General features: G+C 55.8%; 1 protein-coding gene across 1 annotated transcript in view; it reads right to left on the reverse strand.

The window, feature by feature from the left end:
• Nucleotides 1–3265: 3265 nt before the first annotated feature.
• The window catches only part of NDUFS2 (NADH:ubiquinone oxidoreductase core subunit S2), a 30844-nt gene continuing 6186 nt past the window's right edge, over nucleotides 3266–27923 (reverse strand). Inside the window, exons 3-14 of the mRNA XM_084614050.1 lie at nucleotides 27398–27588; nucleotides 23562–23682; nucleotides 22499–22611; nucleotides 21530–21604; nucleotides 20465–20542; nucleotides 19504–19589; nucleotides 18505–18624; nucleotides 17847–17976; nucleotides 16324–16419; nucleotides 15460–15543; nucleotides 4100–4157; nucleotides 3266–3478 (exon numbers count right to left, since the gene is read on the reverse strand). Of these exons, the coding sequence (XP_084470176.1) occupies nucleotides 3441–3478; nucleotides 4100–4157; nucleotides 15460–15543; nucleotides 16324–16419; nucleotides 17847–17976; nucleotides 18505–18624; nucleotides 19504–19589; nucleotides 20465–20542; nucleotides 21530–21604; nucleotides 22499–22611; nucleotides 23562–23682; nucleotides 27398–27588 (1190 nt within the window). The 3' untranslated portion in view covers nucleotides 3266–3440. The remainder of the gene's footprint in view (nucleotides 3479–4099; nucleotides 4158–15459; nucleotides 15544–16323; nucleotides 16420–17846; nucleotides 17977–18504; nucleotides 18625–19503; nucleotides 19590–20464; nucleotides 20543–21529; nucleotides 21605–22498; nucleotides 22612–23561; nucleotides 23683–27397; nucleotides 27589–27923) is intronic.

Here is a 27923-nt window from a genome sequence, read left to right on the forward strand (position 1 = left end):
CGGGATCAGGCTGGGGCAGGAACAGTCTGCCTCCCTCCCTGCAGCTGCCTCGAGCACCCTTTGCCAAGCCCCATGGCCAGCCTGTGCCCTCTCCTCTACAGCTGGGCCTGGCCACTCTGGGCTGGGCATGGGGGCCCTAGCTCCAGCCAAGCTGGACTCTCCTTAACTCTGTCGGGTTCTGACTTGACGCAGACCCTCCCCCTGGGATCCTAGGAGGAGGCTAAAGGCATTCCCGCCCAGCAGGCTGCAGGACAAGCAGGGGCTGTGGGGCTGAGCAGCAAATCCAACTTTCAAGGAAAAAACAAGTCTTTTTTTTTTTTTCCAAGTTTGTTAAAATCGTGCCACACCCTGAAGGGCCGGCACCCCCTGGGAAGACTCGTGGGGGTAGAAATGCAGGGGCTGGTGAGAAGAGGAGGATTGGAGAAAGAAGGGTACAGGCACTCCTTGCTGCCCCCCAGCACAGGGCAGGCTGGGGAAGCAGCAGGTTACAACAGGTCTGACACAGCAAACACAATATTATCTCTGCATGTGACGCCCTGGAGCGGCTTTATCTCAGCATCAGTTTCCAGAGCTCAGGGGAAATGCCCATCTGCAGCCAGAGGCATTTGCACGAGTTTGCAGCCCTCCGAGTCCTCTAGGTGCGCAGGGCGCTCGCCCACACGGCCCTGGAATGGTCACAGAATCCATCCGCAGCCGCGGGCACCAGCATCTCGGCTTCTAGAAAGGGGAACCAGCCCTCAGGCCTGCAAACGTGCCGTGAACATAACCGGCGCAGCCATATCTGAGGGGAGCGCTACCCCAGGGTCACCCTCTCCCACCCGTTTATGAACAGAGACAGGGCAGTAACTGAACCTCATGTCTCCCACCCCCTGCCCCCAAGAGCCGGGTACCCACACTGGGACTGAGACCAGCCCCAGGAGTTTCACAGGAGCCAGCTCGAACCAGAGCAGCGAGTCAGCCAAGGCCTGCAGCTGGCAGTTGCTGGTTGGGCCCCGCAGGCACCCCACACTGGCGTCCCAGGGGATTTAATCCAGCCTGAATCTAGCCCAGTGCTGGAGGGGCCCCGGGAGCTCCTGCCCAGTGCCCAGCCCCCTCCCTACGGCTCCACTGCCCCCCAGCTGTGCCACGGATGCATCTCCACAGTGCGTGGCCCAGCTGAGGGGGCCAGGAGCTGATCAAAGGGAGTAAAGCAGGATTCCACCCTTCAGCCCTAGAGGATTGCAGCCCCCAGGGGACAATTGAATTGTTAGCCCCCCGCCCCCTCACATGCCTTCTCTGACACATGGCATAATAATGAAATGCCAGCCTGGGAAGGGGAAGGAAGGGCCCCGACCATGAGTCACCATCAGCACAGCCAGTTCCCAGTGCTACCAGGACAGGCAGCTGCAGGCTCAGATCCTTCTACTGCCCCCAGCACCGGGCAGTGGCATACCAGCCAGGGGCCCTCAGATGACCCTGGGATGAGGATTTTACCTTCCAGATACCAGGCAGAGGAATGGCTTGAGAGCTCCTGGGGGGAGTGGTGTAGGGTGGCTTGGGGGCTCTCCCACAAGGCCCTGGCAAAGGTGTTGAACCTATAACAAAGGGTTCATCTTTCTCACCTGTGTCTCACTGCAGTGCACCAAGTGCAGGTGTCTTCGTTATCATCCCACCACAATCCTGCCCCTTGCATTCACCAGCTGCCTGGCACCAGCTCTCCAGCCAGGACCACACCTGACAGCTGGCAATGAGCCACAACACAGGCCGTCCCTCTGCCCACGCACAGCTGGCCACCTGATCAGGTCACCTCGTAAGTGCTGATCTTACCCCAGGAAGGTCGAGTGTCCTTCCCCTCTCCCTCAGGCAGGTTACCCAGCCCCTAAATCATTCCTGCAGCTCTCTCCTGAGCCCTTTCTAAGCTGGCACCAGCCTGTTGCAGCATGGGCCTCAGCCCTGCACACAGGATGAAGCAAGTAGCGACTTCTGCCGTATCCAGAAGTGATACCACCTCCCTACTCCCGTCTCTACCCGCGAGGAGTGCAGCAGCTCTCGCAGCACCCTGGGAGCTCATCTTCAGCTGGTTCCCCACCTCCTTTCCACTATCCCCCATTCCAACCCAGCTTCCCTTTGCCTCTGCGTGGCCCACGCTGTGTTCCTACCTGCACGGCCTTGGACGCAGATCGCTCCAACCCAAGCAAGGGATCCAGCTGGTGCTGTGTACGGCACCTGGCACGGGTTACTGCTCCACCACTGCAGGGCAGCTGCCGGTCGTACCAGCACTGACTGCGTGTTTTATTTTCCTACAGCCCATCACCTGATACACCAAACCGCAGGGGGCTGAGAACAGAGCCCTACAGGACCCTGCTAGAGCTAACCCCTGGTGTGATGCACCCTCACCTGCACGTAACATCTCTCAGGGACCAGCCCATGGCTAGCGTGACTGTGCAGCATTCACATTTGAACCAGGATGCCAAGAGGGACTACGTCAAAGTCCATTACAACCTCCTCCTCTTAGGCAAGGGCTTTGATGTCAGAACGCAGCAGCGCTGCGGGCAGGACTGTTGGCGAGGAGCCGGGCTGTGCACTGGCCAGAGGCAAGAGCTGCTTGGGCTGCCACTAACGTGCCAGATGTTACAGGCCGGGACAGGCTGGAGGAAGAGCATTGGAGGGGCGGGGGGGAAACGAGCGTTCCCTCAAGACCCGCCAACACCCCTTGCTCCAGCTGGGGCTGCAGGGCAGCTTGCTTCCATCAGGAGGGGAGGGCCCTGGGCAAGGGGACGCAGGGGCCAGAGGCTGCGACGGGGGATTCAGAACAAGGTGGGGGTGGGGAGAACGTCCCTAGGAGAGCCAGGACCGAGGCTGCAGTCTCAGCCCACAGGGGGAACGGCTGCTCCCCCTCCACAGCAACAGGAAGCTGGTGGGGGAAGAGCCCATTTCACCCGGCCCAGAGCAAACTGCATTATGACAGGGATCCCCCCGACACACATACACACTCACCACATCCCCCGGCTCCCCAGCGTTCAGATAGTGGGGGTAGGAAGCACAGGAGGTGAGAGGTGTAAGAGGAAACTTGAGGGCTAGAGCAGGGGGCAAGGTGCAGGGGGTGAGGAGGGACACCAGGGGGACAGCCGCACTGGAGCTGTGACCCGGATGAAAGGAGGCTGCCCACCCCACATCAAAGCAGCCACCCCCCTCCCCACGCCGCACCAGCAAGCTGCCTGCAGCTCCAGCCATAGGGGAAGAAGGCGATTCCTCATTCAGTTTCAGTTTAAGAACCAAACCGCAGCAGGCTGCAGAGAGAGCTTTATTCGTGCAGCCCCATGCACGGAGAGCAGCCAGTGCACACAGATGTGCGTGCACACACGGCACGACGTCCGGCTCAGACAGGCACCATGCACATGGGCAGGGAGCAGAGGTCGATGCACCAGGGCTTGCGGACAGCCGCCCGCAGGCCCAGCAGCTCATCTGTCCACCTCCCCGAAGACGATGTCCTGCGTGCCTGCCGAGGAGAGGGGCTGTTAGATGGTGCAGGGCAGAGACTCCTCTTGGCACCCAGCAAGGCAAAACCAGCCCTCCTGGCCCCAGGCACAAGGCCCCTTGCCCCACGCCAAGCCCCTTCTTCGGGGGTCACGCAGGATGGGCATGGGAGCAGCGCCAGGGCATTGCTGGGGGTTTAAGGCCCGTCACGCAGTTCTGCCAGCCTTGCTTTGGCCGGAGGGGCTCTCGTGGGCCCCCCCCACCAGCAGCCAGGGAGCCAACAGCACCTCTGCAGCAGCCAAACTCCCTCAAGCCCCCTGCAGGGGAGCTGGGGCACCCAGCACACCAGCAGACACTGCCCTACTGGCTCAAGAGGAGCCAGGGGTGCCAGGAGGCATGGTGCTTGGAGTCAGCAGGGCTGTGCCGGGCCCAGAGCACCCTAGATCTGGCTCCCTGCTTAGCCCTGGCATCTCAGGAAGGCTCCTCCCAATCAGCTGGCACCCACACGCCTGCCCAGCAATGCCAGCCACTCTGGATCACCGGCCCCCTCTCCTCTCTGCTGCTCGGTGCCTGCACCACCTCCCTCTCCCTCCCCCTCCCCCACACTGTGCCCGTTGCCCTGGAGCCCCAGCACCCAACATACCGATGATGGCCACCACGTCTGCCAGCATGTGGCCCCTCGACATCTTATCCAGGCCAGCCTAGGGGGGAGAGAGCGAGCAAGTGAGGAGCAGCCAGACCCAGGCCAGCTGGCTCCATTACCCCAGAGCCCCCCAGCCAATGCAGAGCTACACAAGTGCTGCCAGCTGGACCCAGAGCAGTCTGCCTGCAGAGTGGGGCAGGAGCCTGGAGCCCGCTGGCCCTGCGAGCTGCTGCCTCCCAGCTGAAATGGCTGCTTTCTGTTCTGGTTTCCCTCGGGGCCCCGCAAAGCAGCTGGGGCAAGGGCTCCGGAGACAGGCCAGCCCAGCTCCGGAACAGCCCTTCCCCCAAGGAAGACACACCCTTGTGCCAGCACTTGGGATGGAACAGCCTGGCCCTGGAATTACCCTGCAGGGAACAATCCTGTGCTGGAGGTGGGGGGCGCCTCCCCCTGGCAGACAGGCAACCAGGCAACTGTCTGGAAGTGCAGAGCTACACAGCCCAAGCTGCTGTGGTCAGGACAATCACTGGCCAGGCTGCCATGAGGCCTGGACACCCAGGCCAACCGGTCTCATCTCATGAGTTGGGCTGGGGCGGGGAGGCTCCTTTTCCCTTCTCACTTAGCCCCCTCACCTACTTCCCCAGTGCCATGGTGGGCAACTGGGGTCAGCGCTGACTCCCACGGAACAGCACCCCCTAATGAGCTCCCCAGCACAGTGCTGGGGCCTGTGCTGGCTTAGAGAGAAGAGACCTCCACTGAGCCACCCGGGTTGCTCCTGGGAAGTCTCCCATCCCCAGCCCACTCAGCTTGTGGAGCTATGAGCTGTGGGCACGTAGAACTGATTAAATTGTTTTTAATTGTTCACTTTATTAACATAACTTCATAAATAAAGTTTTATGAATGAAACTACATTCATTCATAAAGCCAGGTACCCCAATAACTGGCTAATTGAGTTTCAATTTCAATCTAACTGCTGCGTAAATCACTGAAACTTGCACTGCTTCAACATTGTAACTTCTGTTCACTGTCTGCCATTCCTTCCACTTGTCCATGGTGTAACCTAAACTCCATTTTAACTTGTCCCAAACTCCATTTTAAAATGCTCACTTCATTTTTGCAAAACCCTGCTGTAATCTGATTCGTGTAGTTTAGATGTGTGGATGATGGAATCAAGCTCCAGCCCCAGCCCGTCCTGATGAAATAATGTGTAAACACCCAGCAGCTGAAGATGCAGACAACAGCCCTGACAAAGTAAGAGGAGTCCACCCTCAAAAGAAGAGAACAAAAGTACAACTGAAGGAACATCAAAGCCAGGTCCCAGGCTGAAAGTCATGTCTGCAATTGACGGGTGATCAATCACACCGGACCCAGAGGCAGCGTGACACAGCAAGACCTATAGACTCTGGATCCAAACTCAACCCTACAAAAAGGATGGATGAGATGGAAGACTTTGGAGGTAACATTCCGCTGCCAGCATGGAAGGGCATGGGTGCATGCCCCACAGAGACCCAGCCCTTCCTTGTGCCCGGCTTTCCTGGCTGGTTAACTGCCACAAGCTACGAACCCAAGCCACGAACTCAAGCTACATTCAGGACTGGTAACTATCTAGCAGCTGCAGAACGTGTACGTGTGCGTGTACGTGTGCATGAATAAACGTGACATCTTGTCTTGTCCCCGAAACGATCCTGTGTAGTTTTGTCTGTGTAACATTAATGGTGGAGAATGCAGTGGGGGGAGCAAGCACAAAATCCACGATTATTATAAAAAGTGGTGTGCACCCCACCAGCTTTAGTAAGCCTGGCACTATAGGAAAAAGATTGGAAACTTTCAATTAATTAACCAGAAACTCTGAAGGAAATAGGAATTTTGGTTTGAATCTTAGTTGAATAGTAAAATTGCTGTGCATTGAGAATTATAATTAAAAGGTATACACACCCTCGGTCATAGCAGGGCTGAGAAAAAGAGGAGAGGTTTAGCATCCTTCTCTCCACCCCGGACTGCTGGGGGGAAATAACTGGAGGTGGGTATACCCCTGGTCGTAGTATGGTCGGGCAATAGGAGGAGGACTAAGAGATCCTCGCTCCAAACCGAAAAATCCTAGGTACATACACTCTCAGCTGTAGCAAAACTGAGCTTAAGAGGAGAACTTAGTGTTTCTCTCTCTGATCCTTGGAAGGATTTTTATATTTAGTGTATGAACCCTCAGTAGTAGTAGGCAGAGTGATACAGAGGGAGGCTTAGCGTCTCTCCCTCTGGCCCAGAGAGGGTTAAGTTAAGTTGAGATTACTGGTTCTGTGGATGAAGGGAAAGCAGTGGATGTATTGTTTCTTGACTTTAGCAAAGCTTTTGACACGGTCTCCCACAGTATTCTTGTCAGCAAGTTAAGGAAGTATGGGCTGGATGAATGCACTACAAGGTGGGTAGAAAGCTGGCTAGATTGTCAGGCTCAACGGGTAGTGATCAATGGCTCCATATCTAGTTGGCAGCCGATATCAAGTGGAGTACCCCAAGGGTCGGTCCTGGGGCCGGTTTTGTTCAATATCTTCATAAATGATCTGGAGGATGGTGTGGATTGCACTCAGCAAATTTGCGGATGATACTAAACTGGGAGGAGTGGTAGATACGCTGGAGGGGAGGGATAGGATACAGAAAGACCTAGACAAATTGGAGGATTGGGCCAAAAGAAATCTGATGAGGTTCAATAAGGATAAGTGCAGGGTCCTGCACTTAGGACGGAAGAACCCAATGCACAGCTACAGACTAGGGACCAAATGGCTAGGCAGCAGTTCTGCGGAAAAGGACCTAGGGGTGACAGTGGACGAGAAGTGGATATGAGTCAGCAGCGTGCCCTTGTTGCCAAGAAGGCCAATGGCATTTTGGGATGTATAAGTAGGGGCATAGCGAGCAGATCAAGGGACGTGATCGTTCCCCTCTATTCGACATTGGTGAGGCCTCATCTGGAGTACTGTGTCCAGTTTTGGGCCCCACACTTCAAGAAGGATGTGGATAAATTGGAGAGAGTCCAGCGAAGGGCAACAAAAATGATTAGGGGACTGGAACACATGACTTATGAGGAGAGGCTGAGGGAGCTGGGATTGTTTAGCCTGCAGAAGAGAAGAATGAGGGGGGATTTGATAGCTGCTTTCAACTACCTGAAAGGGGGTTCCAAAGAGGATGGCTCTAGACTGTTCTCAATGGTAGCAGATGACAGAATGAGGAGTAATGGTCTCAAATTGCAGTGGGGGAGGTTTAGATTGGATATTAGGAAAAACTTTTTCACTAAGAGGGTGTGAAACACTGGAATGCGTTACCTAGGGAGGTGGTAGAATCTCCTTCCTTAGAGGTTTTTAAGGTCAGGCTTGACAAAGCCCTGGCTGGGATGATTTAACTGGGAATTGGTCCTGCTTTGAGCAGGGGGTTGGACTAGATGACCTTCTGGGGTCCCTTCCAACCCTGATATTCTATGATTCTAAGTTGTAAGTTGCTCTACCAGGAGTTAAAAAGGGGAAATTGCTCTTTCAGGAGTGAGAAGGTTATAGTGTATCAATTTGGTTTTGCATTGTGGTTTGTTGTTGTTCACAATTGTTGGGGAAAATGTTTAAGAAAATACAATCTAAAGATATCCTTAAAGAAAAACAGAAAATATTGCCTTTTGTACAAGAAGCCACAACTTTTGAACTAATATTGCAAAAATTCGGACACAACCCTTGATCTGGTCAAGTGTTAGCTGATGTCCATACAATTTCAGACCTAGAAGACAAATTGGCTGGGTACTTATGGATATATAAACCCTCAACTCCAATGAAAAAGGAAGCAGCCGCAGTTCGGCTTCTATGGAAAACCTGTAATGAGCTATTCCTTCAACTGGCTGAATGTAAAAATGAAAACAAGAAACTGCACCAAGATTTACAAGTCTCTGCTGCAGAAGCAGAGAAATGGAAATGTATGTCCATTAATACCCAAACCCAGTTAGATGCCCTTAAGGATGGGTACAGAGAGTTAAAACAGCACTCTCAGATCTTACAGGATCACACAAAAGAAAAGAAGAGGAAAAAAAAATAAATCAGGAATTACAGGGAATGGTCAAAAAGTTAACTTTAGAACAGGGGAGAGCCCCTGCTGACCATACTCACTGTAAATCACTCATTAAAACAACTGGAACAAAAATTGGGATTTGCAAATAGACAAATTGCAGCAGTAACTTCAGGAGAAGGGACATTCGAGACCCCAGAAGGGGCAGACTTTTGGGACCCCTCTGGAGATTGGGAAGGGGCTATTTGGGTAGATTCCTCCTCCCAGGGCCAAAAATGCCATTGCAACAGTAACAAAGAAATCCACCACAACCATGAGAGAGGGTGGTGAAAGTGAAACAGTAACAACAGTGCCTGTTTCTGCCTCAGATCTCCAGGCCATGGCAAAGTAACTGGGGATTTTAAAACAAGAACATTTTTCTAGATGGAGTATTAATGCCCTTTTACTGGGAGAAAGGGAGGATTTAAACTCACAAGAAATGCACTGCTTAATGAGCATTGGTGCAGCCCCAAGTACCGGACACACTGTGGCAGAGACCGAGCAGGGTCTGCCATGGTGGGAGCGCTGTGCTAATTTGTTTCTAAGCTTCTATCTTTCAGCCTCTGAACCAGAACATCAGGAGAGCTGGTACCAGCTGAAGAGTTATAAAACACCTGGTTATAGTGTCATCACAAAGTCTGTGTTCAGTGTTGCATGTTCTGTGCCCGTCTTTGGTGGGGGTCCTGTGCTAGCATTGAGTCCAGAGAAAGAGAGAGGGGATACTATACTAGGTAAAGGGTAAATGCCTTTTCCTCTCTCTACTTCCCCCATCCCCAACCAAATTATCACTTACACCTCTGCCCAAGAGACTTTGATCCCCAATGCATCAGGTTTATTTTTGTTAGGTTCTCTAATAATCATTTTGTTGTTTATTTTTATTATTGATACATGTGTATTGTCAGTGACATTTGCTTGTATTGTTAATTCCAGACTTTCCTCTAGGCACTCTGGTTCTACTTCCCCAAGCCCTGAAGGGTAGTTCATGGGCCCCATAACCTGTAAGACCTTGGCCTGTGATTGTAGGGCCCCATCTTTCAGGTCCCCAGAGACCTCTTGAGAACAACTGTTAGGAATAGGGGATTCTGCAACATTTTAGCAACTAAACGTTAGTTTAAGTCCAGATCAGTTTTACCTTGCATAACAACTGTGGTACACCTACAAAAGCTATTTGTTGTGCGTACTGAAGGGTTAGGGTTCACTTCTATTGTTTGATGGCTAATTGCAGCATCAAACTCGGGCCTCATTTTGTTTGTCACTGTACCCAATTATTGTAATGATGATGGTTTTATTGTATTCCCAATTATTATAGTTATAATTGTGTGCATATAAGTTTATATTATATCTGGTGTTTAGTCAGTTGTAATGGTTTTAGTTTCATTTGTTTGCAACAGATCACCTGTGCCCTACAATGACAACTACTGTAATGATCCTAGATCAAGGGGCAGAGTGTTGTAGGAGCAGCCCACCTGGTCAGCAGTTCTAGATAGAATTCTTCAGCCCATCACCGTTCTATTAGTAATCCTGACTGTTAGGGTGGTTCTAATGCTCTGCATGTGCTCCTGGATAAAACAGATGTATTTTAAGCTAAAACCACAGGCTCACATTTATAGCCTTAAAACAATTACATAAAACAAGGATTCACGATGTGACGGAGAGACTGCCGAGACTCATCAAGCCCTCGGATCGCTACCCCTTCCTGATTTGCCACGTGCGCACCAATGATACTGCCAAGAATGACCTTGAGCGGATCACTGCGGACTACGCGGCTCTGGGAAGAAGGATAAAGGAGTTTGAGGCGCAAGTGGTGTTCTCGTCCATCCTCCCCGTGGAAGGAAAAGGCCCGGGTAGAGACCGTCGAATCGTGGAAGTCAACGACTGGCTACACAGGTGGTGTCGGAGAGAAGGCTTTGGATTCTTTGACCATGGGATGGTGTTCCAAGAAGGAGGAGTGCTGGGCAGAGACGGGCTCCACCTTGCGAAGATGCTCTTCCCTCTCTTCGTAAGCAGGCTGGCTAACCTAATGAGGAGGGCTTTAAACTAGGTTCACCAGGGGAAGGAGATCAAAGCCCTGAGGTAAGTGGGGAATTGCGATACCGGGAGGAAGCATGAGCAGGAGAGCGTGAGAGAGGAGGGCTCCTGCCTCATATTGAGAAAGAGGGATGATCAGCGAGTTATCTCAAGTGCCTATACACAAATGCAAGAAGCCTGGGAAGCAAGCAGGGAGAACTGGAAGTCCTGGCACAGTCAAGGAATTATGATGTGACTGGAATAACAGAGCTTGGTGGGATAACTCACATGACTGGAGTACTGTCATGGATGGATATAAACTGTTCAGGAAGGACAGGCAGGGCAGAAAAGGTGGGGGAGTTGCATTCTATGTAAGAGAGCAGTATAACTGCTCAGAGCTCAAGTATGAAACTGCAGAAAAACCTGAGAGTCTCTGGATTAAGTTTAGAAGCGTGAGCAACAAGGGTGATGTCATGGTGGGAGACTGCTATAGACCACCGGACAGGGGGATGAGGTGGACAAGACTTTCTTCCGGCAACTCATGGAAGTTACTAGATCGCAGGCCCTGGTTCTCATGGGAGACTTCAATCACCCTGATATGTGCTGGGAGAGCAATACGGCGGTGCACAGACAATCCAGGAAGTTTTTGGGAAGTGTAGGGGACAATCTCCTGGTGCAAGTGCTGGAGGAACCAACTAGGGGCAGAGCTCTTCTTGACCTGCTGCTCACAAACTGGGAAGAATTAGTAGGGGAAGCTAAAGTGGATGGGAACCTGGGAGGCAATGACCATGAGATGGTCGAGTTCAGGATCCTGACACAGGGAAGAAATGAGAGCAGCAGAATATGGACCCTGGACTTCAGAAAAGCAGACTTTGACTCCCTCAGGGAACTAATAGGCAGGATCCCCTGGAAAATAACATGAGGGGGAAAGGAGTCCAGGAGAGCTGGCTGTATTTTAAAGAATCCTTGTTGAGGTTACAGGAACAAACCATCCCGATGTGTAGAAAGAATAGTAAATATGGCAGGCGACCAGCTTGGCTTAACAGTGAAATCCTTGCTGAGCTTAAACACAAAAAAGAAGCTTACAAGAAGTGGAAGATTGGACAAATGACCAGGGAAGAGTATAAAAATATTGCTCGGGCATGCAGGAGTGAAATCAGGAAGGCCAAATCACACTTACAGCTAGCAAGAGATGTTAAGAGTAACAAGAAGGGTTTCTTCAGGTATGTTAGCAACAAGAAGAAAGTCAAGGAAAGTGTGGGCCCCTTATTGAATGAGGGAGGCAACCTAGTGACAGAGGATGTGGAAAAAGCTAATGTACTCAGTGCTTTTTTTGCCTCTGTCTTCACGAACAAGGTCAGCTCCCAGACTACTGCACTGGGCAGCACAGCATGGGGAGGAGATCACCAGCCCTCTGTGGAGAAAGAAGTGGAATTCTTTATTTAGAAAAGCTGGACGAGCACAAGTCCATGGGGCCGGATGCGCTGCAGCCGAGAGTGCTAAAGGAGTTGGCGGATGTGATTGCAGAGCCATTGGCCATTATCTTTGAAACCTCATGGCGATCAAGGGAAGTCCTGGACAACTGGAAAAAGGCTAATGTAGTGCCCATCTTTAAGAAAGGGGAAAAGGAGGATTCTGGGAACTACAGGCCAGTCAGCCTCACCTCAGTCCCTGGAAAAATCATGGAGCAGGTCCTCAAGGAATCAATTCTGAAGCACTTAGAGGAGAGGAAAGTGATCAGGAACAGTCAGCATGGACTCACCAAGGGCAAGTCATGCCTGACTAATCTAATCGCCTTCTATGATGAGATAACTGGCTCTGTGGATGAGGGGAAAGCTGTGGACATGTTGTTCCTTGACTTTAACAAAGCTTTTGACACTGTTTCCCACAGTATTCTTGCCAGCAAGTTAAAGAAGTATGGGCTGGATGAATGGACGATAAGGTGGATAGAAAGCTGGCTAGATTGTCAGGCTCAACGGGTAGTGATCAATGGCTCCATGTCGAGTTGGCAGCCGGTATCAAGTGGAGTGCCCCAAGGGTCGGTCCTGGGGCTGGTTTTGTTCAATATCTTCATTAATGATCTGGAGGATGGCGTGGATTGCATCCTCAGCAAGTTTGCAGATGACACTAAACTGGGAGGAGAGGTAGATAAACTGGAGCGTAGGGATAGGATACAGAGGGACCTAGACAAATTGGAGGATGGGGCCAAAAGAAATCTGATGAGGTTCAACAAGGACAAGTGCAGAGTCCTGTACTTAGGACGGAAGAATCCCATGCACCGCTGCAGACTAGGGACCAAATGGCTAGGCAGCAGTTCTGCAAAAAAGGACCTAGGGGTTACAGTGGATGAGAAGCTGGATATGGGTCAACAGTGTGCCCTTGTTGCCAAGAAGGCCAATGGCATTTTGGGATGTATATGTAGGGGCACTGCCAGTAGATCGAGGGACGTGATCGTTCCCCTCTATTCGACACTGGTAAGGCCTCATCTGGAGTACTGTGTCCAGTTTTGGGCCCCATGCTACAAGAAGCATGTAGAAAAATTGGAAAGAGTCCAGCGGGGGGCAACAAAAATGATTAGGGGATTGGAACACATGAGTTATGAGGAGAGGCTGAGGGAACTGGGATTGTTTAGTCTGCGGAAGAGAAGAATGAGGGGGGAATTTGATAGCTGCTTTCAACTACCTGAAAGGGGGTTCCAAAGAGGATGGCTCTAGACTGTTCTCAGTGGTAGCAGATGACAGAACAAGGAGTAATGGTCTCAAGTTGCAGTGGGGGAGGTTTACGTTGCATATTAGGAAAAACTTTTTCACTAGGAGGGTGGAGAAACACTGGAATGCGTTACCTAGGGAGGTGGTGGAATCTCCTTCCTTAGAAGTTTTTAAGGTCAGACTTGACAAAGCCCTGGCCGGGATGATTTAATTGGGGATTGGTCCTGCTTTGAGCGGGGGTTGGACTAGATGACCTCCTGAGGTCCCTTTCAACCCTGATATTCTATGATTCTATAAAGTGTGACCCATTCAATACCCCTGGATTGAAGGGTCAAAAGGGGGACAATGTAGATGGTAAATGGTTTTTAATTGTTCACTTTATTAATATAACTTCATAAGTAAAGTTTTATGAATGAAACTACATTTATTCATAAAACCAGGTACCCCAATAGCTGGCTAATTGAGTTTCACTTTCAATCCAACTGCTGCTTAAATCACTGAAACTTGAACTGCTTCAACATTGTAACTTCTGTTCACTGTCTGCCATTCCTTACTCTTGTCCATGTTGTAACCCAAACTTCATTTTACTTGTCCCAAACTCCATTTTAAAATGCTCACTCCATTTTTGCAAAACCCTGCTGTAATCTGATTCGTGTAGTTTAGATGTGTGGATGATGGAATCAAGCTCCAGCCCCAGCCCGTCCTGATGAAATAAAGTGTAAACACCCAGCAGCTGAAGATGCAGACAACAGCCCTGACAAAGTAAGAGGAGTCCACCCTCAAAAGAACAAAAGTACAATTGAAGGAACATTAAAGCCAGGTCCCAGGCTGAAAGTCATGTCTGCAATTGATGGGTGATCACACTAGACCCAGAGGCAGCGTGACACAGCAAGACCTATAGACTCTGGATTCAAACTAAAGCCTACAAAAAGGATGGATGAGATGGAAGACTTTGGAGGGTAACATTCTGCTGCCAACATGGAAGGGCATGGGTGCATGCCCAACAGAGACCCAGCCCTTCCTTGTGCTCAGCTTTCCTGGCTAGTTAACCGCCACAAGCTATGAACCCAAGCCACGAACTCAAGCTACATTCAGGACTGGTAACTATCTAACAGCTGCAGAACATTTGGTGTGTACATCTGTACACACAGGTATTAGATATTGGTTATTGGTCTTAAATCCAATTGTGTTATTATAATAAACGTGACATCTCAAGCGCACTGTTTTTGTGTAGGTCCTACAAAAACAGCAGTTACAGTTTGCCCCTTTCTCAAGCATCCTGCTTTAGAAGCTGCAGGGCAGCACCACCCTGTGACCCGGCCCAGCAGGAATGCCAGCTGCCGGGCTGAGTCCCTGAACGGAAGCACCTTCCCCAGAGCAGAGTTTCTGGGCCAAGACCGCAGTATATGAAAATTCACCAGGAAAGTGTGTCCTGAGCTTGAGCCATGTGTGTCAACAGCACCCTCGCCTCCAGCTGGCGCCCAGGATGGGTGCTCCGGCCTCCCCTACAACGGCTGCCTGGGGCGTGTCCCTACGGCCTCCCCAGCCCCACCGACAGCCACCACCTCTCATGGCAGGTGGGACTGGGGCTGCACAGGTAGGGCCTGAATCTCGACCCCAGGCTGGGACCCGGCGTTTCTTGCTCCTCGGCCAGGAGCAGATCAGGCTCTGCAGGACTCCGGTGATCAGCACCCTTCAGCCCAGGAGCCCTAGGTCGCAGCCTGTACTGGCCTCACCCCTACGTGGGCCCAGCCACCCTGCACAGCAACGGGGCCCAGTGAGCACTGCCCCCCAGAGCCAGGCTGGAGCTGCTCAGCAACAGACCCAGATCTGTGGGTTGAACCTTGCCAGCAGCACCACTGGCCCAGGGCTGGCCCTGTGCCCAATGCAGCCCCTTGGCGGGCTGAGCTTGGCTGCCCGCACTTCCCTTTTCTGTGCCACGTGCCTTAGCAGCAGCTCGGGGCCCAGAATAAGCCCACAGCTCAGTGCAGGGGAAGCCATCCACAAGGATGGGCAGAGCTCAGATAGTGCTGGGCACCTAGCGCCGAGTCACTGCTCACAGGGGCTCCCCGTGCAACACGGGGAGCTGTAGAGTCCCGGCAGATCCATAAAGCGACATGCCCAGGACTGCCTCCGCGGCACCCCTAAAGGGAGACACCCACCCCCTCCCCCAGACTGCCCCCACGGCACGCCTAGGGGGCAGGATAGCCCAGTGGTTTGAGCATTGGCCTGCTAAACCCAGGGTTGTAAGTTCAATCCTTGAGGGGGCCCTTTAGGGATCTGGGGCAAAAATTGGGGATTGGTCCTGCTTTGAGCAGGGGGTTGGACTAGATGACCTCCTGAGGTCCCTTCCGACCCTGATATTCTATGATTCTAAAGCGAGACACACCCAGGACTGTCCTTGTGGTGCCCTTAAGTGAGGCACCCGATCCCCTTCCCCCCCCAGACTGTCCCCGCAGCACCCCTAGAGCGAGAACCCCATCCCATCCACCAGACTGTCCCCACAGCACCCCTAAAGCGAGAACGCCCCCCTTTCCAGACTGCCCCGGCAGCCCCCATCCCCAGGGAATCTCTTACCAGGTGAGCGAAGCCGGGCGCCTTGATCTTGCAGCGGTAGGGGCGGCTGCTGCCGTCGGAGACCAGGTAGACGCCGAACTCGCCCTGCAGGACGGAGTAGGGAGTCGGCAACAGAGGCAGAGGCTCTGCAGCCCTCACAGCCAGATGGCCGCGCCAGGCAGAGGTGCCCAAGGTGGGGTGGCATTTGGTGCCCTCCTCCCACAGGGCCTCCCTCTGCACCTGCTGGGTCGGGCGAGGCAAGCCTGTCACAGCTGCAGCATGAGAGGGGGGCAGGGGAGCCCACATGGGCAGAAGGCAGCTGGCACAAAGGATTCTGGGACACATCTAAACCCAGCAGCTCATCACATAACTAAGCAGAACCAGCGAGTCATGCGGGGCAAAGGGGCAGGAGCCCCATGCCAGAGGGGAGTGTCTTGGGTTGGGCCTGTCAGTGAGCTACCGGCATAGCCCCAGGACCCCATCTGCAGCCTATACCCACAGCTGCCCCAGAGACGTTCCTGGGAATCCGACCCGACCCTCCCCGGGGCAGGGGGCGCCGATGAAACGTCACCAGTGCAATTGCCAGCCAGTAACAACACACTCCTGCTGTCCTCTAGTGCCAGCCCATTCCCACGGGCAGTGCCAGCAGTGGCCAGCCAGGCTCCCGCTGACTGGGGGGGGCAGCAGCTCTAATGCACCCCCAGCCGTCTGGACATGGCTGCAGGAGCCCAGACATTTCCCATGGTTTGGGATGGCACCGGAACATGCCCCTGTCCCCATAGCCAGGGCTACATTAGGGCACAGCCAAGGGGGCCATGACTCCGCTGCCCTGTGAGGGAGGAGAGAGCCCAGGGCAAAGGGCTGTACACCCCGCCAACAGAGTACCTTGGGGGCTTCGATGGCTGTGTACGTGGCTCCGGGTGGCACCTGGTAGCCCTCTGTGTACAGCTTGAAGTGGTGGATCAGCGACTCCATGGAGGTCTGTGCAGAAGGGAATTCAGAGCGTCAGACAGGTGGCCTGGACTGCCCCAGCCCTCGGCTACAGACACAGCAATACCCGGAGAAAACATTTCCACGGGTCCTCGCCCCAGCATGGACACACAGCCCCCAGCAGGAAGGACAGCCGCCCTGGGATGCCGCAGCAGGTGAGCAGGCAGCACTGGACAGGCCTGGGACTGGAGCCAGGGCTCTGACACTGACTCATGGCACAACACTAGCCCAGTCACTTTGCTTCTCTGCGACTCGCTTCCTCTCCTCCAGAAACACGGCTGCCGAGATTCCCCAGCGCTGCGAGGGGCACGGATGCTGCCGTGCGTATCACTACTCACTACCCAGCAGCTCTGGGCAGGAAGTGACCAGGAATGCAGTTCCCAGGCCTGGGTGTGGGACAAGCACCGCTCCTTCTCCATCCCCAGGAGCCCAGTCTTTAGTGACAAGGGGTCAGGGCCCCCATCTTGGGTCCCATCCGGGCAAAGACATTTCTTCCCCTGTGGGCGACAGCTCCCCTGACCTGCCCCCATCCCAGAGATGGCAACAGTGTTACCAGGGGCCCCCAACTGAAGGCAGTTTCCATCTGGATTGTGAGTATTGCGGTAGGACGAGAACAGCCCCGTCGCTGCACAGAGCGAGAGGCCCCATGCTGAACACACACAGCAGACTCAGGGTGAAAAAAGGAAGGGCCATTCTCCCCCTTTCGCAGATAGGGAAACTGAGGCAGTCTGAGGGCTAGCGACAGCCCAGATCACACAGGGCAGACCTCGGAGCTGAACCCAGGTCTCCCAGGTTGAGTGCTGGTCACAAGCCCATCTTCCTTCTCATCCTCATCAGTGACTCATATTGTGGCAGCACCTGAGAGCCAAGCCCAGCCCCTGATGTGCCAGGTGCTGGACAACTTCGAATCTGCTAACCAAACAGCCCTTTCATTTGCCTGCTCTCCCAGCACCCACAGGGCTCAGTGCTCCATAGCGAAGCGGGGTCACACTACAGGAACAAAGGGAAACCGGAACCGCCCATGGCCAGCTGCTGCCGGTGGCTTGCAGCCATCTTCACTCACCTAGCCAGAGACCCAGGAAGCTGTCACGCCGTGGGGCTGCTGGCCCACTCCCCTTCCAAAGGAACCCCCCTCAGAGAAAGGCACGAGAGCGCAGCACCGGTGTTCTCCAGCTGGGCTGCAGCCCTGTGCCCCCTCCCATGAGGCCAGCGCTGTGCCCACAGGAAGGAAGTGTCACAGCTGAGCCTAGAAGCCAGGCGTCCTGACTCCTCAGGGCATCCACCCACCCCAAAGGCAGGAGCCCTGCCCCGCAGTCCCCTGCTCTGACACGAGCCCCTCCTCCCCGAGGCTGTCACAGACGTGTGTTCCCTCCCCGAGAGTCGAGGCCCCAGGAGCGGGAGGCCCCGCGTTCCTTTACCTTCATCTCGGATCTCTTGGGAGGAGAGATTTTGGCATCATCCACTTTGATCTCCCCCTCAGGCATCTTGTTGAGAGACTGCAGGATGATGCGGAGTGACTGGCGCATCTCCTCCACCCGGCATAGGTACCTATGGAAATCAGGCTTAGCCTGGGCAATTCCAGCCTGCCGGGGTCCAGGCAGCAGGACTGACTGGAACCCTGGGCACCGCACGGAGGAGGGTGCTTGGTTTGAGCCACACACAGCCTGGCAGGTGACGCCCAGCCCTGCTGGACTCTCGATGGAACGGACGCTCTGGGCCCCATTGGCCTGCAAAGGGAGCTGCTGTCACGTGGCTCAGGCCACAGAGAGACAGCAGAATGGATAGACGCCTCAGGGGGAAAGGAGTGAGCCTGAGAATGGTCCCTGTGCTGCAAGGGCAGCCTCTGGGCATGTCCCTGAGCAATGAGCACCTCCCACAGGACACGGCCCTCCCAGGTTTAGCCCCCACCCGGAGAACTCAGCATGGGACACGGCTCTACCCATGGTCAGCCCCTCATCCCCAGACAGCTCACCACAGCACACGGCCCTCCCTGGGGTCAGTCTCCCCTCCCTGGAGGGCTCACCATGGGACACGGCCCCACCCAGAGCAAACCACCACCCCACACGTGGAAGGCACCTGTCATAGCAGTCACCCCGTGATCCAATTGGAACGTCAAACTCCACCTGGTCGTACACGTCGTAGGGCTGGGTTTTGCGAAGATCCCACTGGATTCCAGAGCCACGGAGCATCACCCCACTGGGAAGGGCAGAGAGGGAAGGGTTAGCCGAGCAGCGGGACCCAGGCTGTGTCTCCACCCCATCCGGGATCCTTGCCTGGCAGTGGCCAGCTCCAGACACGGTGGACGAAAGCGTAACCCTTCCAGGGGGCCATTCCCAAATCCGCCACCCAGAGGAAGTTTCTACTTTAGCCTGGGCACTTGGCATCAGCCTGGCAAGAGCTTCCGACGCTGATTAAGCCCCACCCTGCCAGGCCGCTATTAGCCCATCATTGCTAGGGAAACCGAGGAACAGCGAGGGGTCAGGGGCAGAGTCAGGTACAGATCTCAGGACTCTGCTCGCCTGGGTCTAGTCACTAGGTGGCGCTGCCGGAGGGAAAACCACCAGCAAGGTATACTGCGGCAGGAGCGAGGCATCCACCTCCTTTGTCCCCAGCCAGCTGCCCAGCTCTCTGCACGTTGGGGGAGAGGGGTGTGGGGGGGCTCCAACACACTGGGGCCAGGCCTCCTCTCCAGGGGACTCTCCACGACAGGAGCTAGCACCCAAGTGGCCCAGCGGAGCTCCGCCTCGCAGCCTCAGCACAGAGCCAGCTGAATGGGCCCCAGACGCAGCCCCCTATCACCTCTAGGGGTGCCTCTGACACTCCTCATGCTGTACCTACTCCAGGGCACCCGGGGGGAAGCCCGAAGCAGCCCCAACGACCGCTGCCCTCCCAGACCACAGGCATCTCCTCAAGCGCATGCGCTGGGGTCTCTCGCTGCTTTCGACACCATCAACCGTCCACTGACAAACCAGCAAGGCCGGACCATAGGGGAGCATACGGACCTCATCGTCCCGGGATGCTCCCATCCCCACTCCAGCCTGCATTACAACATGTTGCCCTGGGCAAGGACCGTACCTAAAACCGTAATTGAGAGCCTCCTCTGCGGTTATGACTCCAATGTCAACCGTGCGATTCTTCCAGATCCGATTGTTAGTGAGCATCTGCCAGGGGACAGGGAGTGAGCACAGGGAAACGCCACCCGGCACTCGTTCCGAACATTCAGCCCGGCTACTCACAGGCACATGTACGATACAGCACCCAAGCACCTGGAGGCACTTCACCCCACATATATACCCTCCCCATCGCTGGAATGCGGCCAGCTCTGAAGTGGAACACAGCAAGTGTTAACAGACCATGTTCACTTCACACTCTGCACCTCCCTCAATTTCCCCTGCAGTTGGAGATGGGATTCTGCTTTTCCCACTCTTGATAGTGATGTAATCACAGGAGGTTTGACCTCGCCTAGGACACCAGAATCAACACCTTGACTGAGGAAGAGTGCCATAAGGTCGTCAATGACCACAAATTACCTAAGAGATGATCAAGCGGAACAGCCCAGCCGCCAGTTTATAGCACCTCCACACACGGCGGGGCCTGCTAAGTATTTAGCTCTGCCATCAGCCTCCCTGCCCCCAGACACATACAGATTTCCTCCCCCCTGTAAAAGCACACCCCACCCCGTGCTCCCTTCGTGGCTGTATTAGCTGCTCGCTACAAGGAAACCTTGTCTGGACTGACTGAGCAGCGCACTGGGGGCTGGATCAGTCAACACAGATCTGGCAGAGGTTGCAGGGGCCAATCCTATATTGGCCTGACCCAGGGTGGGAGAGGGGATGGAATGCACGAAACCCTTCTCAAACCTTAAGACATGCGGACTCCTGGGGCTGGAGGGGAATTGGGTGGGGGGAAGAGACACAGAGGATTCCAACGTTCCCAGGTCCCAAGCAGGGGTCCCCTCCCTGGGGAACAGCAGGGGCTGACTGCAGAGAATAATTCCATCCCCAATTCACAAGGCAACTCATCCTGGGAGCCACACCTCTTCCAACTCGTCGATCCGGATGGAGAAGTTCTTGGTGAACTCGTAAATATCATCCATCAGCCCCAAGGGCAGGTCCTGCAGGGGGTTAGCACAGGCAGAATCCGAGTGACGCACACAAGTCTGGAGAACTCAGGGGATCTCTCAGCACTTAAGGAGTGGGGGCCCTGGGGCTGCTGCCACAGCCGAGAGGTGCTGACGAGGTCCCGACGAGGTCCCAGTCACTCCCTACCTTCCTACCACCCCAGCCCAGAGCCCCACTTCTATTCAAAACCAAAACTGGCCTTCACAAGAGGCCATGTGCCCAGCCAGGCGCAGCTGCTGCCTGGCTCTGGGTATCAAGCCAACCTGGAGGAGGGATAGGGGAACCCGGGGTGGGATCCTGCCTTGGCCTGACCAGCCACAGATCCTATTACACTAGTTTATGGGGAGAGCTGAAGGACCCGACTCCCCCAGCCCGGGGCCATGGGCGTGAAACACTCAGCTGCAAGAGTCTCATTTTGCCATCTTGCCTGAGCACCGAGCATCTCCAGCTGGCTGCCTCACAGTCCCTCCATGGTGGGGTGAGGTGATCCTCCCTTGGGGGCCTCTCTCCCAGGGGGCAGAAGGGGGACGCAGTCCCTCCCTGAGTGGAGCTCCTGGCAGTGGAAAGGGCTGGCAAGAAGCCCTCCCGAGAGGCCAGTGTTGCAGGGCTCTTAGCAGCAGGGACTGGACCGGGACTCAGCAGAGACGGGGCTTCCCTCGAGCCCCAGGCTTTGGGGTGCGACTGCAGGAAGTGCCACTACTGAAGAAAGGGGGAGGCGCTTGGGTGCCCATGCCCAATCCAGCACAAGCTCCTTCTGCGGCTCCGCCCATCCCAGCTCCCCTGAGCAGCTGCAGGCAGGAGGCTGGGAGAGGGCACCATGGTCCACAGACAAGGGCCTGGGGCCATACCCGGACCTCATGCTGTAGCGGCCAATCAGGCTTCCCCACGCTGAGCGCATGGGGTCAGAGGGAGGCGGACGCAGCTCTGTATGGACGGGGCCAGCGAAGCGCTAGAGGAGAGCTGCACGCCACTGGCTGTACCTGGTGCACCCCGCCTGGCCGGACGTAGGCCGCATGCATCCGGGCCCCGGAGACCCGCTCGTAGAACTCAAACATCTGCAGGGGACAGAAAGAGCACTGCTCACCCACATGCCCAGCACCCCGAGCCCACAGGGCACAGAGCATGAGCAAACCAGGTTGGCTGGCCAGACATAAAGTGTGCCCCCTCCAGCCCTGGGGTGATCCCAGCCCCGCAGGATGCATCCCACAGAGCACCCCAGAGATACTGTTCCCGGGGGCATGGGGAACAGCCAACGGCTCTCCCTGCCAACGCCCTGGCATGGACTGGTCACACCCTGGAAGGACCCCATTCCAGGGCCTCTTCAGGAACTAGGAAGCACCAGCGTGTTCCACAGAAGGGGGAAAGGAGTCCGTCTCTCCAAGGCTGTCAACTGAGCCCCAGACAGCGCCAAGTAGGGCCAGGCAGCCAGGCAGCAGAGCCGCCCGGGGAAGCACCGTAGTGGAGAAAGACAAAGCAGAATACATGGCGCCTGTGCAATTTACCCCTGGCCTTTGGCACACAGCTGCTTAGCACTGGGCTAGGCTGCAGAATCCTCAGCAATGGCTGAGCTAGCAGCTGATTCATGGGCAGCGCCGTCTGACTCAGGTTGCTGTCAGCACACGTCTTGGGCCAAGGGGGAATTCCTCCCTGGGCCAGTCACCCCACTCCAGATCTGGGGCCTTTGGCTCTGCCTGGAACTGAGCTCCAGGGATCCCCGGTGACACTGGGCACTACCTTCCCTGGCTGGGCCAGGGAAATCTCCTTAGACAGCACGGGCCCATTAGCTGCATTTTGGGGCTAGGCACTGGCTGAGGAGGCATGTGCCGTGGCCCGTTCGCAGAGACAGGATGCTGGAGCAGAGGGGCCACCAACTTGTTGGCTTCTGGCTGCCCTGTCCTTCTCCCATGACGGAGCTGCTGGCTCCAGTTAGAGCCAGCTGTGGGGTTTACCTTCTCTCTTTCCTCGAACATCCAGAAGAAGGGGGTCATGGCCCCGATGTCCAGAGCGTGGGTAGTGAGAGCCATGATGTGATTCAGAAGCCGCGTAATCTCCCCAAAGAGAACTGGGGCGGGGGGAGAGGGGGAGAAGAGAGAGCCCCAGTCAGAGAGAGACGGGCAGGCAGAGCAGCATGTGCCCAACAACACACAGACGGGCAGAGCAGTGTGCACCCCTCTCTCTCTCTCACACACACACACACACACACACACAGAGGGGAGGGGGAGACCGGGCAGCGTGCATCCGACACACCCATGCACACAGGGAAGGGGGCAGGCGGGCAGCGTGCATCCGACACACCCATGCACACGGGGAAGGGGCAGTGCCAGCCGTGGCCTAAACCCTTCGCAGGCCCAGGGCAGATCTGTCTTTAGGAAAGACGCAGCAGCAGGAGGTAGGTGCCCAATCCATTGCAGCAGGAAGCCTGCCTTTTTTTTCCCCTCCCTCTCCCTCGTGCCCTCTTCTGGCCTAATTCAGAACAGCACCAATGGGCTCTGAGGGGCTGGGCACCGGGTGATGTGGGAGCAGGAGTGCAGTATGAAGGGAAGAATTTCGCCCCAGCTCAGAGGGGAGCCCAGAGGCTTCTCCCCTCCGAACCTGCACTCCCGACGCCCACCAGAGGGAGAGAGAATGCCAGGGAACCCCAGGGCAGTGTTGGGCATGGGACCCCCAGTTGTTAAAATAGCCTCGAGAGTCTTGCTCCCTCAGTGCATTATGGGTGATGAGCTCTGGCCAGAAGCACCAGGGCATAAGCCAGCTACTGACTGAAAGGGGCCTGGCAACTCCTATGCTCCTAGAAAGTGCCCAGCCGGCTACCTGGACAAACAAATGGGCATTGGCCTTGGAGACGCCCTTCAAGGGTGCCAGCTAGAAATCACAGGACAGGTATGGTAGGGAGGGGCATACGGAGGAGGATTGGGGAGGAGCTGACTCTCTTTGGGACCCGCCTCCACAGAGCCAAGGCAACCAACGTGAGCTCAGGAAGGGGACCCAGGTCAAGAGGAGGGGATCACTCACCTCGGATCCACTGAGCCCTCAGGGGCGGAGTGATGTTTAGCAGCTTCTCCACTGCCAGGGAGTAGGCCTGTTCATTGCACATCATGGACACGTAGTCGAGACGATCAAAATACGGCAAAGCCTGCGGCAGAGAACAGCCTGCAAACGCCTGACCAGCACTCGCTAACCCTGCCTTCGGCAGGACCACCGCCTGCAGACACAGCCTGGCACTGGGAGCACGCCAACCCTCGTGGGGCCAGTTACAAAGCGGGGATCCCTTCACCCACCCCTGAGCAGAGGAACCACACGCAGTGCCACTGCCCAGAGGAGAGGAGGAGCCTAGCAGCCAGCTAGAATTGCAGGGACACTGGGGCCATTCTGGCCTCCCTGAGATGAGATCGGACAACAGCACTTGAGTCAGCACCCCGGCCTCGCAAAATACGCAGAGCACCACCAGCAGACAGGACTCAATTTCACAGCTCGACGAAAGGCAGCCCGGTGCCTTGGGCACTGCTTCAGCGCTGAGAGGGGAGAGCACCCCCTGTGGACTCACCATCATCAGGGCTAGCAGGGAGTCGTCCACCCAAGGACTGACAAGACCCAACTCCGCTTAGCCACAAGGCCTGGCACAATCAAAGTAACATACATGCAGGCCTGCCACCCTGGGAGCCTGAGAGCAGCCCCACTGTGCACAGGGAGGAGCCCAGCCTAAAGCCTACATCACTGGTCCCCAAACTTTTCCTCTCACATACCCCCTTACGAGTAATAGAATGTATTCGCACCCCGCATTGCCCCGAACCAGGAGCAGACCTGGCGGCCAACAGCGGGGCCCAGGAGCTGGGCCGCAGAGCCAGGGCCATAGCTGTAGCCAGGGCTGGAGCAGAGCTAGGGGAAGAGTGGGGCTGGGTGGCACTTCCTTCCTGCCCCCTTGTGGGGGCTGGCGTGGGCCCCACCGTGTACACACCCCTGGACATTGTTCCATGTCCCCCGACGGGAGCGCGACCCACAGTTTGAGAACCGCTGACCTAGACAGTTGGAAATTCTCATGGCACATGTACCCCTCTACATGAACATGCAATTCCTTTGCTGAGATGAGAACCAAAGTACGTGGTTTTGTACCGAGATCAGCATGAGGGGTTGGAGAGCCCTGGTGCAGGTCTCCCTCAGCCTTAATCTCCAAGGCCAAAGCAGCACTGCAGTGAGAAATGCCTGCTCCCCGCAGAAGCCAAACATTTCACAGTCCAAAGGAAGTTACAGTCCAACAAATGACTACAACTCCCAGAAGGCTTTGCTCTCCACATTCTTCAGCTTCCTCCTGTTCACCTACAAGTCAATACCTACAGCGACCTGCCGAGCTTGGAGCAGAGGAAAGTTCCTGCCCGCCACCGAACCCTGAACTGCCTGCAAGGCCCATATGAACAGCCTTCCAAGGCTGGTGCCTGGAGCTAGGGGGTCAGATCACAGAGCTGAGTCTCCGCAGGGCGTGCACGGACACTGCTCGTACACCTAGGCAGCGGCACTCGGATTGCTGTCACTCAGGCAGGCCGTCGGCATCCCTGGCACAGTACAGCTGGTGGCTGACCCTCTCCTCCGGACCAGGCGACCGCTGCAGGTAAAGCGGGGGAATTGGTGCTATGGAAGCCACGCAGATTCAGTGCTGCCGACGACTGACCAGGGCTCTGTGGTGTAAAGCAGGAGGAGCTCTGCTAAGGTCGATGCACCAGTGAGATCTGAATCCATCCCTCCAGCCCCCAGCTGCTGGCCTAGCCCCTGGACAGAGCTGTACCGAACACACTCCCTGTGCTTCTAGAACAGTAGCATGCAGAGGAAGAGAACTATCAGATCATCTACACCCCCAGCGTTCTGCCCAGCTCAGCCTCTGGGCAGTCCCCGGGATGCCAGCTGTGCTCAGTCCCCTCCACCTGCTCTTCCAGAGCAGAAGCAGCTCGTTCTCAGCACACGTCACCCTCCTGGTCTCCGCAAAGAACAGAGCAGAGCCTGCCTTAGGGGATCTCCTTTACCACAGGGCTGAATGGTGATTGTCCCTCATGTACAAGCAGGGAAACTGAGACACAGAGGTACGCAGTGACCTGCCCAAGGAGTCAGTGACAGAACCAGGATCCTGACCCTCATATCTTCCTCTAGCCCTCAAACACCCCTCCGTACAGCACTGAGTCAGCATATGAGGACCTGAAAGCGAAACAGAACAGGCTGGCATGAGGGAAGCACCAGCCCACAGCAAACTGAACAGGGAAGCGAAACTTGGCATGTCTCTCCATGGACGTAGGCGCCCCTCTCTCGCCCAGAGCCTGGCACAAACACTGGCTAACGCTGATGAGCTGAACAGCGCCCCCAGAGCAAGTCGCCAGCCCAACAGGCCTTCACCATTCACACCTTTTGCTGTCCACCCCCAGCGGGCTCCCTCCCTGCTCCCACGGAGGGCAGCACTGCTTCCCCGTTGCTCAATGCTCGCCCTGGTCCTGCCCCCGCTCTGTGGGCAAACTGGCAGCATGTGCCCGCCTGCCTCCCCCGCAATTTACGGGGCACGAATAGGGACTCGCTCCCTGGGAATCGCCTGTCTCCGAAGGCCAGCCAGGCATTACACTCTGCGCTGCTACAGCCAGCTTAGGCCGCCAAGGGAGCACATCACTAAGCTGCCTCTGCCTTGGCTGCGAGCCCCGAGTGCGTCCAGAGTGCTCTGGCACCCATAACTCTGCCTGGCTCCCGCCCCATGTTTACTGGGCTGGATTACTTCAAGTGCTGATTCCCCGGCAGCTAAAAAGGTTACATCTGATCTGGACAGTAAATCAAGGGAGCTCCATTTACGAGGCCCTAATGCAAAATCTGGCAGGCCGCTCCATCTTCCCAGCTTCCTCAGAGGCTGCTGACGTCTCTTGTTAAACAAGGCACACACACGTGCGCGCTTTTCATTCTGCTTGTGTCACCCCTTGTTCTTTACTCCAAGGGGCAGGACCTTGTCGTTCCCTACCACTGCCCCACCCACAGCGCCTGAGGGTCCCAAAGCGTTTTACAAATGGGAATCAGAGTCTATGACCCCAGGTCAGATAAGGCAGTACTTCCCCTTACAGAGAGGGCAACGGACTTGCCCCACAGTGAGCAAACTGGGACTGGAACCCAGGATTCCTGGCTGCTGCTCACCGACCCAAACCACTGGACAACACGGTGTCTCTTTAAAGAGGGACGCTCTGCTCCCTGCTGCTTCCCCCTGCCCCCCAAGACATCCCCCAAATACAGACTAGACAGCCATGGGAGTCCAGCCCTGCTGCTGAAAGGGTCAGGTCACTCTGCAGTCTGGCAAGGCAGACTGCCTCCAGGGGCCCCCACAGGCCTGCCAGGTGGGGCTAGGTTGGAATGCACTAGGGCAGCTGGGACAGCATTGCTAACTGCAGGGTAGGGCTGTGGGGCAGAAGAGCAGGAAACCCCAAAGCCCTGATCTGGCCCCCGCCTCTTCCTGGGGCAGAGAGAACTTGACACTCACATGCAAGAGGTTAAAGGCCTGAGACAACCCTCCCTTTGGGACATCAGTTGTTTCCAGAATCGCAATCCGGGCTGGCACAGAGGATGGGGCAGGCAGGGAGCAAGCACAGGAAGTAGCTAAACCCCTGGGGTCCCGTCATGTAGCCACTTCGGGGAATTCCCAGGGACTAAAGTGGGAGCTGGGCTTGCAGGATTGGGCCCTCGAGGAGCAGCAGGCCTGGGTGCAAAAGCCCTTGGAGCACTGCGGGAGTGCACTAGGCTGAGGGCAACAGGCCGATGGAGCCGAACACAGTGCTGCCCGGGGATTGGGGTGTCCAGGCAGGGACCCAGGGATCACAGCCCCCCACCCTCGTGGTTACCTGGAGATAGGTCTTGTACTCGATGAGTTTCTCTGTGCCACGGTGCAGTAAGCCGATGTGGGGGTCACATTTCTTCACGGTCTCTCCGCTCAGCTCCATGACCAGCCGCAGGACCCCATGGGCAGCTGGGTGCTGGGGCCCGAAGTTCAGCGTCAGGTTGGAGACTTTCTTCTCCGCCGGAGGGTCCTTGTCTGCTCAGGCATGAGGAGAGCAAGAGAGGCCGTGAGATGGCAGAGCACTCCAGGGAGATGCACGGCCCTCCTGCCCCACTGCACTGGAAAGGCTGAGCAGGACAAGACCTCAGGGATGGAAGGGAATTCAGGTCCCAAGGCGCATGCCCCACGGCTGGGCAGCCCTATTCCACCCCTCCCGACCAGTGCGATTCCCACCACTTCCCTTGCAAAACTGAAGAGCGGAGCCACAGGCCGAGGAGCAGACGTGTCCAGCAGTTCAGCCTTGCAGAGCACTGGGCTTGTCTGTGGGAGTTGCCGTCCCACGCCTGTTGCTCTCCGGCCTCCCTGCTTCT

This window comes from Lepidochelys olivacea (assembly GCF_965140295.1).
Source record: "Lepidochelys olivacea isolate rLepOli2 genome assembly, chromosome: 24".
NCBI classification, from domain to species: domain Eukaryota; kingdom Metazoa; phylum Chordata; order Testudines; family Cheloniidae; genus Lepidochelys; species Lepidochelys olivacea.